General features: G+C 32.3%; 1 protein-coding gene across 6 annotated transcripts in view; it reads left to right on the top strand.

Annotated features, from left to right (window-relative positions):
* The window catches only part of MIPOL1 (mirror-image polydactyly 1), a 301,233-nt gene that overhangs the window by 65,115 nt on the left and 220,207 nt on the right, over positions 1-15,911 (top strand). For 4 of the 6 annotated variants that reach the window (XM_060294763.2, XM_030854822.3, XM_060294761.2 and 1 more), the window contains exons 4-6: positions 4,701-4,932; positions 6,460-6,610; positions 7,878-7,983. In XM_060294763.2, coding sequence (XP_060150746.1) covers positions 4,701-4,932; positions 6,460-6,610; positions 7,878-7,983 — 489 coding nt within the window. The remainder of the gene's footprint in view (positions 1-4,700; positions 4,933-6,459; positions 6,611-7,877; positions 7,984-15,911) is intronic. The other 2 variants (XM_060294764.2, XM_030854823.3) reach the window with 1 other exon arrangement.

Below are 15,911 nucleotides of genomic sequence, written 5' to 3' on the forward strand. Positions count from 1 at the left end.
GCATCAATTTAACTGAGTATATTCAATTAATTCAATTCAGTCAGTTTAACTGACATTAATGTATAATTATCTGGAGAATTGAACTCAAAAGGGATCCTAAAGCTTTCTTTACTAGGTTAGGAAATAGTATAATGCTGTTAATTTTCTAGACTAAGGAACTGAGAATTTAGTAGCAACGCTAACGTTGGGATAGTTGACAATAGTAATACCTCCAGGAGTAAAGGGAGAATTTGTTAGATCTTGAAAATGATCCATTGGAAACAGTATGAAAGTCACTAGGGAGATACAGGGTCTTCAAAGCATATAATACAGCTGGCCTAGGCACATGTATTAAGTATTAGGATTCTAAAAAGTCTTTACTAAATTTACCCACTTTGCCCAGATGAATAAACTGTCTCTAACAGTAGCAGTAGGTGGCATTTGAGGAATAGTGAGTAATAATCTTCCATAACATCATTTTCAAATGGTCACAGGATAGGTTTACATGGCAGTGGTAGCATTAAATAATAATAGCAAAAATTGGGGAATATATTTGGTTTGAAGTGGTTAAAATTCTTATGTCCAAATAATGCAGTGTGCCTGCAGAAGAGCAAATAAATAAAGGGATTGATAGTTGTCATAAAAAATTTCCTGTTATTTGAGAAAAGAAAGATTTCATTGAATTATGAAGAAGAGATTAATAACTTATTCTATAAGTTCCTATGGAGAAATGAATTTAAATAGTATTAATTCTGTTAGTCATAATGATGGAACAATTAACAATGACATTGATTCAACACTGAAGCAAATTACTAAAGAAAGTTACAGAGTTTCCATTTCAAACCATATGAGAGAGATAGAGAACAATCAATAGAATAGTTTTAGTTTAAACTTTCATCTGCTTAGAGATGAATTTGAATCAGAAGTGAATTGTTCTTTAAAACATTTATCTTATCTTTCTATTCGAATAGTGTATGAAACAGACCTATAACTTCACTTTTTGTTGCATTTTATTGGTATATTTCTAATGCAATTTTCTTTCAAGTGATGGGGTAATACAACATCTCAACTAAAGCTTTTAGTGGCATCATCCTGTTATCACTTGACAAAAGTCCTTCTTCTGGGACTGGAGTTTAGGAAAAATAATTGAAGACTGAGTTAGAGTAACTAAATACTATTGTATTCTCTTAGTTGGAGGAGGTACTAACTCAGAAATTGAATTTAAGTTGAGCTGTGAATAAGATAAAGAAAATTTGGTAAAATGAAGTGTGATACAGCAGTATCTTAAAATTTGACTTGAAAATTCGAAGTGTTTCATGCCAGCAACTTACTCAAATGTTTCAGAAAAAATTATGTATGTGTAGGTAGACAGACATAGAATAAATAATAAAGCAAGCGTGGTAAAATGTTAACATTGAGGAATCTGGATGAAGGGTGTGTAGTAATTCTTTGTACTATTTTTGCAACTTTTTTATAAGACTGGAATTATTTCAAAGTAAAAAGATAGAAAGAAATGACTGTTAACTAACATCAGTCAGCTTTCTCATCTGGCTCTGTCTTCTTTAGCATGTTTATGCAGTCAGTGAAGTCTTTTGCATTTGTCTTTCATTTCTCCTCTCCATTTCTTGCCATTTTTCTGAATGACTTCAGTTTCTTGAAAGATGGCACTCCCTGTACCCTGATACCTTGATTTCCTCCTCTCCAAGTACCTTCATCATCAATCTATTTAATCAACACATTCGCAGGTCTACCACATCTTGGAATTCGTCTTTACAGTGTTACTCATTTTACAAGTTTTCACTCCTCAACTATAGCATCTTGTCCTTCCAGAACAACAAATGTCTTTGTGTTTTTCCTAAAGCTATTTCTTCTCTTCTGTGCTCATTCTTCCTGTTGTCTTATTCTTATAGTCTGTCAACTTTCTCTTTACTTCACCAAGCTCAAACTCTTTGACAGTTCATTACTTTGCATATTTCTGCTTGTCCTGCTTTGGAACAAATGCCTTTGTGAAATCTTCCGTAGTCTTCCAGTAGAGCGTCCAAAAAACAGACCAGAAGGAAAATTTTATAAATCAGCTTTGTTTACTCTAAAGTAAAATTAAATTCTCAGTGGAAGAGTATGGATAGTTGTAGAGCAGGTTCCAAATATCTGGTGAACAGTTTCAGTTAGGAATCTAAAAGCTTTTGCTACAGAGCAAGGATAGAAACATCCAGAAATGGAGCCAAATCATACAGTATGAATTCTTCAAAAATATTAAACATTTAACATTAAAATCCAGAAGTGTGTTAGAACTTGATGAGTTTATTTTGATAATACTTCAGGGGGTTATAATTAGTAGGATACCGGAGGGATCAGTAAAGAGCCCTCTTATTGGGAAGGTTCCATGTCTGCTCTCAGTTTGGAGAATATACTGCAGTCACAGGATAAAAGACAGTGATTTACCAAGAGTTCAGGGATCATGAAATTTGACATTAGGTAAGCTGAAGTGAGAAAGAGAGCTGTAAATCTAGTAACCAAATAACAATATAGTTATCAGGGATGGGGTAAAGTAAGCACTCACAGGTTAGAAATAAAAAACTGAAAGAAGAGAGATGCTGCACTAGACCCAGAAATAGAGAGTTGAAAACATGGGACAAGTTGCAGATAATGGTAAGTTTGGTCTCAAAAACAGGTCACAGAGTCAAGACTTAAGATTCTGAAGCAATTGATAAGGTGTTGTCATGGGGAACTGGGGGCTTTTTCTAGCTGGCAATGCTCCTTGGCTTATCCTTTTACCTTTTGGAGAATCTTTGTACCTCATAAACTGGAGAATAGCATAGAGCCTAATAGTTATCTTCTGATATGCCCCTGGAGACAACTTTTGTTATTTTGATACTGTTTTCCATAACTATTTATAATTTTCTTTCTTTGAATTGCCTATAAAGTTATATGTTAGTGTTAAAAAAGCATGGCCTGTTAATGATAGTGGTATTCCTTAGTGTCCATTTATAAAATTTTATAATACCTCATTCAGATTTGGGGGGCACTAATACCAGCCTATTCTAGAAAAGTAGCATGATGAATATCTAAAGCAAATTAAGTGTTTGTTTTGTTTTGTTTTGTTTTTTGCGGTACGCGGGCCTCTCACTGTTGTGGCCTCTCCCGTTGCGGAGCACGGGACGCGCAGGCTCAGCGGCCATGGCTCAGGGGCCCAGCCACTCCGCGGCATGTGGGATCTTCCCGGACCGGGGCACGAACCCGTGTCCCCTGCATCGGCAGGCGGACTCTCAACCACTGCACCACCAGGGAAGCCCAAATTAAGTGTTTTGAAATGTCAAGAATCAACAAATAATATTCAGATACCTATATTTGTTAAAGTTTAAAACAAAATATAATGAAATTTCATAGATACATCACAGTATGTAATTATGATAGCACTTTCTCCCAGTTTATTCCCACAAACACGGGGAAATAGAGAGTAATTGACCAAAAATGAATGGTTTCTGATCTAGCATTCAGCCACCAATAAGATAATGTCCAGGACTTGGAGTTTATGACTGGCTCTACCTAATTTCAGCATATATGTAAGCAAAGAATTTCTTCTTAAAGAATGAGTACCTTATTTATGTTTCCCATTTGTTTTTACTCTAAAACTACTCTTCTTCTGCCTCAAAGGGATTTTAAGTTTGTCAAGTTAAAGAAGGCATCATCAACAAGTAGGTGAGATTCATGAGATTCACCTGCTTTTAAAAGTTGAAGAATTATTTCTGTTGGAAATAATAAAAGTCCTATTTACAATCAGTATTTGTGCCTGTTGATATGATTTACTGGTTAAAGGAGTTTGTTTTGTGTACTTGCTTGTGTGTCATTTTCTCCCCAGAATTTCACTGTAACATCAGATATATACTCTTCCTTTGAAATAGCTATTATTTACTAGTTACTGCTTAAAATAACTAATATTTATGAGATAGCCAGGCATTACAAAATATACTGTAGTGTATAATACATATCTGATAAAATGGAAGTTAAAAATAATTCTCCTTATATTATTTCCATTTTTATATGATGATGATTACAAAAATAATAGCTAACACTTATTGATGTGCCAAACACTAGGCCAGGCACTTTGCATTCGTTAATTCTTAATTCAGTTAATCCTTACAACAACTCAAGTAAGTACTGTTATGTGTCCATTTTGCAAACCAGAATCTGAGGTATGGAAGGGTAAAGTAATTTCCCCAAAGTTATGTGCTTGGCAAAACCAGAATTTTAACTCAGTCCAATACCCAAATTCCATGCACATTATCATTTCACTGTAATCAGTTAACTTATTGCATCCTATTTTTCAAAATCTAGCAAAGAAAAGTTAATGTAGAAAATAATAACCTCTAAGTCAGTGGTTCCCACCCTTGATTGTATACTGGAATCATGTGATCACTCCCAGAGATTTTGGTTTAATTAGTAGAAGATGTGGCCTGAGCTTGAGGATTTTTAAAAACTCCTCAGCTGATGTGCACTTAAGGTTGTAAACCACTGTCCTAAATGCCCACTGACTGTGGAAATGGAAATATTTGTGGCAAAATCACCCTGTACATGTTTGTCTGATAACAATAGGAGTAAGGTTAGTAAGTGCATATTTAAAGCTGTGAGAGCTCTTATTTCCACAAAAATATTCATTTGATTGATTTAATATGTAACGATGGTGTTTCATATCTCATGTTTTTGTTTTGTTTTAAATGCAGACGTAACCCATGGTTATCTTGAACAAGAGACCATGGGGAGAAACAAAAGTACACAGCCAGATGAGCAACTGCCTGTGAATTCTAAGGGAAGCATGCATCAGAAATCCAATGAATTAGTTAATGAAGCTACATGTGAGGGCATAGAATCGCCAGAGCAGAGATCAAGGAATTTTCAAGTCATCAGTCCTCGTCTAGGTGATGAGACAGCTTACTGCACTACAGAAAAGTCCAAGTGAGTGCTAGCAGCCTTAGATTTAGAAAGTAAGAATTGGGAGAACTCTTCCTTCCTTCCTCCCTCTCTCTGTCCCTCCCTTTCTTCTTTTTTATGTGGCCTAAATTTGACATATCATTAACTTATTAGAATTTGAGGAATCTAATACTAGAGTTTTCTACTATTTTCATTACATTAATATAATGTGTCTAAATCACTGAGTGAAAAAGCACAAGGTGAGTTTGAATGAAGGTCATGAGGTTTTATATTGTTTTGTTGAATATTATTTTAAGTGACCTTTCATTAAGGATCTGGAAATAGCTACTAAGTTGATATTAGATGGGATATTATTCATCAGAGCTATAACCTGGCAGCTCCAAGACAAAATAAGCCCAAAGATATGATTTGATTTTGGTCAGCGCTGTTCTTCATTTAAATGAATTTGAATGCTTTTAGAAGGGTTATCTACTCTCCCATTTACCTTCCTTATTATTTTACATTCTGTAGTTTCTACCCATTCACTTTATGTAGCTACCTATTTCATGAAGGGATTTGAATTTTGACACCTGTGACTTTTACCTATGGGAGAAAAGCACTTTGGTAATTAGTCATGTACTATGAAAATACTGCTAAATTTAAAGATTCTCAATGACTAATATAATTTATAACTATATTGAAATATAAATATTATGTTTTCAGTCCAGACAAAAATCATATTTTATGGAATACTTTTTAATGGAGTTTTACATAGGAATAGCTATTTCTATTTACTTAAGAATTATGAAATAACTATATTAATGAATATTAATATATAATGAAGTGGATATATTAATATGTTCCACTTTCTTGGCAATCAGTTATATTCTTATCAAAGTGTAGTTTGGAGTACATTTTTGGGGAGTAGGGGTGAATGAAGAGGTGATAAACTTTATAACCACGTGGGAAAAGTAAATAATAGAGATTAGGCTATAGTCATCTCTTTTCCCTTCCCTTCCTTTATAGTACTTGCTAACAAGTTAATATTGTTCTCAAATAGCATACACATTGTAAAAAAATTTTTTTTGCTTAAAGGTTACAGGAATAGGTTTTCATTTTTAATGTTGCGAATTTAATAATGAAAATATGATATTCCGTCAATTATAATGAAAAAATATTTATTGTTCCTATTTTCAGAAAAGTAAGAAATGTATCTAGAGTCCTGACAAGAAGTACAAATTGAATTAATATTCACAAGCCCTTAAAAACTGCGTTCTTTAAGTATACTGAACCATGAATCTCTAGACATTACTAAATACTTTTCACAGATTTAGCTCTCCCTGTGAAATTGATATATTAGCACCTCTGTGATGTATTGTATATTAGCACCTCTGTGAAATTGCAATGTTTAGTCTTTTTCATCCATAGTATTTTCTTAACAGTGCATAACAAGGAAAAATTTAAATTAAGTAACTTTACATACTTACTGTTAAAATTAAATGTTTCCCCCATTTGAAGTGTAAAATGTATAGATCCTATATAGTTGAAATTATATGTATATTGTTTTAATAGTTTTCTTTATTACAGCATTATGGAACATAGAAATAATGATTTGCATTACAAATGTATGATTCCTTGTCAAGTTACTTCAGACTTAAATAAAGAGGAGACAATAGGATTGCTTCTCAAAGAATTGGACATTCTCAAAGCAAGCAATAAAAAGGTACAATATAGGAAGTCTGATGATTGTACAGTATACTTTTAGCTATTGACCTTCTAAGTTTGCTTTGTCACTCATCATAATTCAGTTTTATTGTGTACTTTAATCCTTTAACAGTAGCTTTATGCTGTTGCCATACCATGCCATTCACGGTATGATTGAGTTAAGACATGAGCTGTGAAAAGCAATTTCTTTGGTTTCCTGCCTTGGTGGCTTGCAATATCACTTCCTTTTTCATAGATCTGTGGTACCTAAAAAATTCAAATTTTACTTCATTGGTTTCATGTTACTTTCTTAACTTTTTTTTCTTTTTTTTAGTAGGATCTGTGCCCTGTATTTCATCTCAATAATATATGTAAACTTTAAAGTAGCAAGGCTTGGAAATATTGTCATTTACCTTGTGTTATCTTATACTGCTACATTTTGTCCAATCCAATTTGTCATGTCATGTTTTATCTTTTCTGACTCTTTTTCTAGTTACATTCCTTTGAGCTTTAAATAATGTTCGTTTTCTATGCCTGCCTTCTCTTTTTTTAACCTCTACATACTTTTCTGATTCTAATATTCTAGTTGTTTGACCTAATCAAACTGAAGCATGATGTTAAGAATGTTGATCATGTCTGACGGAAAACAGCATAAATGACATAAACGGAGGGAGAAATTAAAAAGAAAACATTTGGAGGGATCCTGTATGAAAGTCTGAGATATTTTCTGTATTTTCATTTACCAGCTGTTTATTACATGCCAATTATGAGCCAGGTGCCAATGCCAATTTAAATGGAATATGATGGCATAGCATTCTCAAAGGGAGATTTGTATCAAATATTAAGATTATTATCTTAATTAATTTTGTTTCAAAATATTAGAATTACTAAGAGAAGCTATAATTTGTGCTACCCATTATTTTATTATGATAGTCCCTTCCAAGTCTTTTGCTTTAAGACAAAAGAATGGATCAGATTGCTTTTTGCTGCAGTAGTTATGTTTAATAATAATGTTCTTCCTTCTTTAATTTCATTTGCCTATACACACACATAAAATTAAGTATATATTAAAATGTTTTTATAATTTCTATGTCATTTCAGGTAATTATTATTTTATAAAATATCTTAAAACCTTAAATTTTTTTTCCCCTGGAGTTATGTATTCAGTAAGTTAATACAGTTATTCTATAAGGGTCTAGAGAAAAGCAAAAATTATCTTTGGGATTAATTATATTTGTGCAAGAAATTTATTAGTAAGAATCTATGTTTATTTCAATGTGTTTTAGCTTCAAGAAAAACTGACTAAAGAAGATGAAGAACAGAGAAAACTAAAGCTTAAACTGGAACTCCAAGAAAAAGCAACAGAAGCTCAAATTGCTGAAAAAACAGCAGGTATAGTAGATCAGTATTAACATACGGCATTCAAAATCATATACAAGGTTATTATCTGATGTGGCTTGGTGAATAGTAGCAAACTCGCTTATTTGTCAAAGGAGGGAAAGCTCTGTCTTCTTTCTTTCTTTTTTTTTTTGCCTGCTTAGAAAATAGGTGGCTTTAACATCCTGGTACTGGTATTAGTGAGAGCTTTACCTGTATTCATACTGATTTGGGCATTAAATTCATTGTTAACACCATGTCAATCCAATCACAAAAAGGTTGTTTGTTTTGTTGGAAGGTCCTGAACAAACAAGGGGAAAAAATGATTACCAGTGCCTCTACCTTTCAACCAGCAGTTCACATACCACTTATTGTTTTAGCTTGTTGAGAGGAAATACTTCTCCTTTGTATGAAGATAGTCATATATTCATTGCCAGTGAAAACCTACATTTGATTCAAAAATCTGTTTTGTGCAGTTCATTAATTTTCATCTGATGACGTGGATGATGATGAAGATAATGTTTGCCCTGAAAAGATCTTTCCCTGAAGATAATGTTTTCTGGTAAAAGGTTGCCAGAGTTTAAGATTATAAATGAATGCCTGAAATGTTTTGGAGTCTGTCTTCATTCACAGGTCATGGCAAGGAGAAAATTTGTAAAATGTATCTGTGATGTGTTACAGATATGATCGGGTGATTCTCAGTTGTCTCTGATGGACTCTGTCTCTCCCTCTCTACAGTTTATATATTATCCCTGTGACTCTCTTCCTCACACTGTTTTAGTGTGTTAAGAAAAGAGATATTTCATAGAATAGTAGAAATTAGCATTCAGAGGCATTTTATAGATCCCTTATTTTAACATTTTTATATCAATTGGAATGCTTTTAAAAAGTAATTGTATTTTGTGATTAGTTTGAAGTTATAATCATACTTTATAAATCACTTAACCTGGGACTTTGCTGGTGGCACAATGGTTAAAAATCCATCTGCCAACGCAGAGGACACTGGTTCAAGCCCTGGTCCAGGACGATCCCACATGCCTGGGAGCAACTAAGCCTGTGTGCCACAACTACTGAGCCTGTGCTCTAGAGCCCACGAGCCACAACTACTGAGCCCGCGAGCCACAACTACTGAAGCCTGTGTGCCACAACCACTGAAGTCTGTGCTCCTCAACAAGAGAAGCCACTGCAATGAGAAGCCCACACACACCAATGAAAAGTAGCCCCCACTCGCCTCAACCAGAGAAAGCCCACTTGCTGCAAGGAAGACCCAACGCGGCCATACATACATACATAAAAAATTAAAAAAAATAATAAACCACTTAACGTGGTTGCATATGAAAGAATTCTGGTGTTTTAGGTCAGAGAAATGATTAACAGATACTGTCTGTCTTCAAAATATTACTGTGCAAAGTAGAACATCACCATGAAAATATAACTATATAAATAAGATGATCATAAATAAATAACTCCAGCCAAATACCAGATGGTTGTTTTTCTATTATGTTAAACTACTATGAATTTTTTGTTTCTTTTTTAGTGGGGAAATATGAGAGTAATATATTTTAAGGAAAATTAACAGTATGTTAAAAATGAATAATTCAAATATAAATTTAGAACAATTTAGAAGTTTCTTGGCTTTTTATAATCAAATATGTATACTAATCGCTGAAATGGTATTACAAGAAGTACATTTGTTTTAAGGTGTTTGCATTATAATTTAACTTTGTATGTGTCTTAACAGATGTATTTTAATAAGATTTAGGCCATTGTGATTTATTGTAAATCATGAATTCATATATCTGCGTAGCTCATTTATCTCTTGGAGGGGAAAGAACATTAAGCATTAATATTTACTCTTTAAGCTTTTGTGTAATATAGCTAATCATATACTTTACATATTAACTTATTGGTATATATTTAAGGGTTTCCCTATTACTAAACAGTATGAATCACACATGCATAAAATGGAAAGAATTTGATTGCTTTATGATTCTTGTTAACATCGAATTCTTCTCATTAATGACAAAATACTATTTCAATAAATGTTGAATGTTTGAAAGATGTTTAGGATATTTTTATAGCTTCCTAAATTGATGAAAATAGTAGTGCTATATAGTTTCTCTCGAGCTAAGCAATCCTAAAGAAACATGTCCAACCATTTAGTTACAAAAATGGCTCAAGGACTGCCCTGGTGATGCAGTGGTTAAGAATCCACCTGCCAATTCAGGGGACACGGGTTTGAGCCCTAGTCTGGGAAGATTCCACATGCCGCGGAGCAACAAGGCCCATGTGCCACAACTACTGAGCCTGCACTCTAGAGCCCGTGAGCCACAACTACTGAGCCCATGTGCCACAGCTACTGAAGCCCGCATGCCTAGAGCCTGTGCTTCACAACAAGAGAAGCCACCACAATGAGAAGCCCGCGCACCGCGACGAAGAGTAACCCCCACTCGCCGCAGCTAGAGAAAGCCTGTGTGCAGCAACGAAGACTCAATGCAGCCAAAAATAAATAAATTTAAAAAAAAGAAAAAAATGACTCAAAATTTAAATCCCCTAAGTTTTTTAAAGTATAAATTTTCAAAATGTATCTTTACTTTTTACTGTTTTAGTTCTATCTTATTAAAAAACTTGAAGATATTTTACTTTTAACCTTAGAATTATTATTATAATACGTCAAAAGAAAAAAGCTGGATTGTTTAAGAAATCCATTGGTTTGAAACTACAGGAAATTTATAAACTGACTCTTGGTAACGCTTGAACTTTTTCATATTTTCTCATTATACATGAATTTTTTTAAAGTTTATCTTAGAAAAGCTAATCTTGAAAAAGCTTATCTCCTACCTGATCAGTAGTAAGTGCAATCAAAAAGCTAAACACAATAACAAAAAAAAGTATGTTACTACCCTCATAGAAAGAGGAACATTATGGTACTATGAGTACATGTGATAAATGTTTTATTTAGTCATATGAAAGAACAAAGAATCCACACAAGCATGGATATTTGTTTCTATCACTGCTCATTTTTATATTCAAAATAAACATGTATTTGCTAAAGTATATTACAAATGTGCATACACATACAAGTATTATAGTATACTTAAGCAGAATATAAAATGTTTTAAAAGTCAAAATATTCCACATTAAAAGAAATACATGCTAAAACATCTGAACATTGGAAATTGCAAATAGGATACAAAAATGTATGTCTATAGGTTTTTCAAATAAACTGTTAATTAAAATATGAGGTATTCTAAGGAAATAGCCATTTTCTTTGAGTATATTAAATGTAAAGATTTATATATATATATAAGAATATTCATATCAGTATAAGTTATGATAGCAATAGAATTAGAATCAATCGAATAATAAGGCAATGGTTAAATAAATTCAGGTATCTTTATGGTATGAGACATTGTTCAGTAATTTAAAAACGTTTTTAAAGAATATTTAATGATATGAAAAAACTTTATGAATTAAAGTTAAGTGAAAGAAGTAGGGGGAAGCTGTATTTATAATTTTTGTTAAAAAACTATATACACATGTATATAATATAAAATGAGAGTCAAACTTTAATAGTGTTAATGGGTGTATAAATGCTTCAATTAACAGGATTTTTTCTGCCTTTTCAGGTTTTCTGCAGTGATTTAGTATTAGAAAAAGTAATGTTACTTTTAAAAGATGTGATTTTGTTTTAAGTTACTTGCTCACTAATCTTAAAATAATTCCTGTGATAGGTTCGACACATAAAGATTACATAAACCAACATCTTATGAAATCCATGTGATGGCTTTGATCAGATCTTGCCATTTTACCTGTGCCACTTTTCTTGTCCTTCAGATTTCTCCCTTTTTTACTTTTATGTCTTTATTATGTAACTTATGTATATGTTAGTCCAACTTGTCTCCCCAGCTGATTGTATAATTTATAAGAATAAGAATCTTGTATAATCAAAACCGCAAAAAACAAAATGTTCCCAGTACTTTGTGAGACAGGTTGAAACAATGGGAAGACTATAAGCCTTGGAATCAGATGGACTAAGGTTCAAGTCAGTCTTGACACTTAATACCGACCATGTGCCTTTGGGCAAGTTACTTAGCCTCTCCAGGTTTACTTCCTCCCATGTAAGATGTAAATATTAACTAATTTACCAGATTATTTTAAGGATTAGAGACAAGGTATAGAGGCACCTAGGATATAACTGGTACTCAGTGAATTATAGCTAATATTAATATTTGATTATTTTTATCTTTATGAAATTCTTAAATCTTTCAGATTTATGCTAATATATTTCAGAAGTCATGAAAAAATTTTTGTTCTGTTTAACTTTTAATTTAAGTTCATAGTTCACTGTTAATTTTAAAAGGGAAATAAACAGAAAAGTGAAACAAAAAAGTTTGAAACAAAGGATTGGATGATGAGAAAAATTACCATTGAGATATATATATTTATTAGCATTTATTACATTTTCCTTAAACATGAATCTGAAATAAAAGAAATGAGATGCACAGAATTTGGGTTTTAATCTAATATATACCTATGATAAACCTTCATGTAGACTATTACAACAGCATTTCCTTTGTTTCTCTGTTAGTTTTACGTAATGTGAATACTATCATTATAGTGTGATCTCATGAGAGTTGGAAACTCCATTGTGTCCTACATCATGATAAAATCTCAAATGGTTGACCTTTTTACCTTCCCCTACTTTTTTGACATCACCATCATCATCATCACCACCATCGATACTGTTTTTATTAGGTGCTTAATAGGGACTATGCTAACTTCTTTAAAAATTAAAGAAATATTTATTGAGGGGTTTTTATGTACTAGGCACTGTGCTAGGCACTGAATATGCATCAGCAAATAAAACAGATTTGGTATTTCAAACATGTCTTTTTGTTTGCAGTCACTTCTCATTCATAATACGCATTGTAGTAGATAGTGGTTAAATTCTTAGACTTTGGATTCAAACCTTTGTTCTAATCTTTCTACTGTTTATCATGTGTAAATGACAGCCTCACTAAGATTTGGTTAAAACCTACCTTATGGTTTGGTGACGTTTAAGTGAGATAATGTTTGTGAAGTACTTAACCCATTAGAAAGCACTCAGTAAATGGTAATTATGATGATAAGGTGATGATGTCACCATCGTGTTTTCTCAAGACTTCTTGATCTAATAGGGGGCATATCAAAGTGTAACTAACATAAATAACTATCTCATAGCTACTTATATATGGTTTTGTTTCACAAAGAATTGATATGTATTCCTTGTTAAAAATATATTTTATTTACTTCATCTTATCCACACAGGTTTTAGTTTTCCTTGACTTTCAGAATTAACCTTATTTAGAAAGTTTGAAAATATGAAAAAAAATTATACATCTCTACAAAAAAGAAAATAAAGGAATTTGATAAGTAGATCTTATGTTTTAACTCATTAAATTATATATGTGTATAATATGATTTGTAAATTATTGACATGTATGACTTTCAGATACTAGGGCATGTTTTAGAGAAGCACAACTGAAACATTGTCTCTGTTCTTTAGGTAAATGTCTTTTCTCATCTAAATAAAATGATTAAACCATAAATACTTCAAAAATTCTTTTATTTAAATTAAGTTTGACAGTGAGAGATAGTATTGTATGACCTGATCTGAATCCATTTAATTTAATCACTCTTAGGTGAGTGACGTGGTTATAACTTTTAAAAATAATTTGTTTAATTAAGCCTTTCTTTTTTCTGAAACAGTCTCAGTGGGCATTGTCTAGTGTTTAATGTCTCTTAATTTTTATTAATCTATTGCATTTACAGTATACAGATGTGTAAATTTTTACACAAGAGTATTTATTTAAATAGTTTGTTATCTTGTGATATTTATATTTCTTTAAAAGCTTTATATTTCTATTTCTTAAATGCTCACTTTAGAGTCTCTGCTCTATATGTTAGTTGTTTTCCTTTCTTGCATGTCATCCATTAAAGATTAGCTGTGGAAGCTTGGAGCATGGAGAGATTATGAATGACAGAACAACTCCTGTAGAATAATAATCAGATTTTGGTATTTAATGCTGTTTGACTTTTGCAGACACATTTCTTATTAACCTTTGGTACAAAGAGAAATCCACGTTCCTGATATCTCATGGAGAAGATGAATTTGAGATCCTCTTCCAATTAAACTGAAATAAGGCCAATATTGGGTTTTAGTCAAAAGAACTCCTTAGTTCTTTAAGTCTTATATTTATATAAATCAATCAATCTATCTATCTATCTATTTATCTTAGTTACATTTTACGTATAATTCAGTGGTTACATAATTTGCTTAGTTAGCATACTGTACTGATTCTGCAAGCGTTTAATCTGCTTTTTCTCTTTAAACATAGATTCTTCCCTGGGCACCCATATTTAGACTGACTTGTAAATAAAAAAAATATTGTTAGGCCCTTCTTATTACAGAGAATGTTCTTTTATTTTTGGTAGAGACGAGATGAGTTTAATGTTATTGTCCAAAGCATCAGAACATAGAATCCCTGAAACGTATAACTTAAGTTTTTCTATTCAGGTTAACATGTAAATATTAAAAGCATAGGTATGTAATCTACTCTTATAGCAAATATATTAAGACATCCCAACTAATTAACATGGAAAAATAAAAATTATTATGTAATAGAAAATGTTTACATTGTTCTCTTATAAAAAAAAATCTGTTACCATATATCATATCTCAAATGATGCTGACCATATAATGATTAAGAAGAACAAGAGTCAGTTCTATATATCAGAAAAACAGAAAATAACGTAATACTTGCTTTTAAGAAATAATGCACAATGGAATACCATTTTTCTGTATATAAATGGGCATTAATAAAATATGTTAGTCTTTAACACTTAAATGGCATAACAGTATTAATATAATGGAGCATTACATGTATCTATCTATCTATATATTTTTTTAATTTCGAAGGAAAAAGGATTTCAAGAATATAGCTAGTCATTTCAGATAAAAACAAAAAGTCCCATCTCTGTGAAATACAGCAGTTACAAATATTGATAGGTAGAATGCTGATTATATTATTATCTTTGGCTGTAGAATCCTATGAGTATGAAAATTATAATGAGTGCCAGGTCAAATAATGCTTACAGGTAGAGTATGGCCAGTTTTGTAACATGAGATCACATTATAATGATAGTATTCACATTATGTAAAAACTAACAGGGAAGCAAAGGAAATGCTGTTGTAACGGTCTACATGGTTTATCATAGGTATATATTAGATTAAAACCCAAATTCTGTGCATCCCATTTCTTTTATTTCAGATTCACGTTTAAGTAAAATGTAATAAATGCTAATAAATATATATATATATCTCTCAATGGTAATTTTTCTCATCATCCAATCCTTCGTTTCAAACATTTTTGTTTCACTTTTCTGTTTATTTCCCTTTTAAAATCTATTAACAGTGAACTATGAATTTAAATTAAAAGCTAAACAGAACAAAAATCTTTTCAAGGGCTTCCCTGGTGGCACAGTGGTTGAGAGTCCGCCTGCTGATGCAGGGGACACGGGTTCGTGCCCCAGTCCGGGAAGATCCCACATGCTGCAGAGCGGTTGGGCCCGTGAGCCATGGCCGCTGAGCCTGCACGTCCGGAGCCTGTGCTTCTCAATGGGAGAGACCACAACAGTGAGAAGCCCACGTACTGCAAAAAAAAAATCTTTTCATGACTTCTGACATCAAAGATTTAAGAATTTCATAAAGATAAAAAATAATCAAATATTAATATTAGCTACAATTCACTGAGTACCAGTTATATCCTAGGCGCTTCTATACATTGTCTCTAATCCTTAAAATAATCTGGTATATTAGTTAATATTTACATCTTACATGGGAGGAAGTACACCTGGAGAGACTTATAAATAACCTGCCCAAAGGCACATGGTCAGTACTA

This window comes from Globicephala melas, chromosome 2 (genome assembly GCF_963455315.2).
Source record: "Globicephala melas chromosome 2, mGloMel1.2, whole genome shotgun sequence".
In the NCBI taxonomy this organism is placed as follows: Eukaryota; Metazoa; Chordata; class Mammalia; order Artiodactyla; family Delphinidae; genus Globicephala; species Globicephala melas.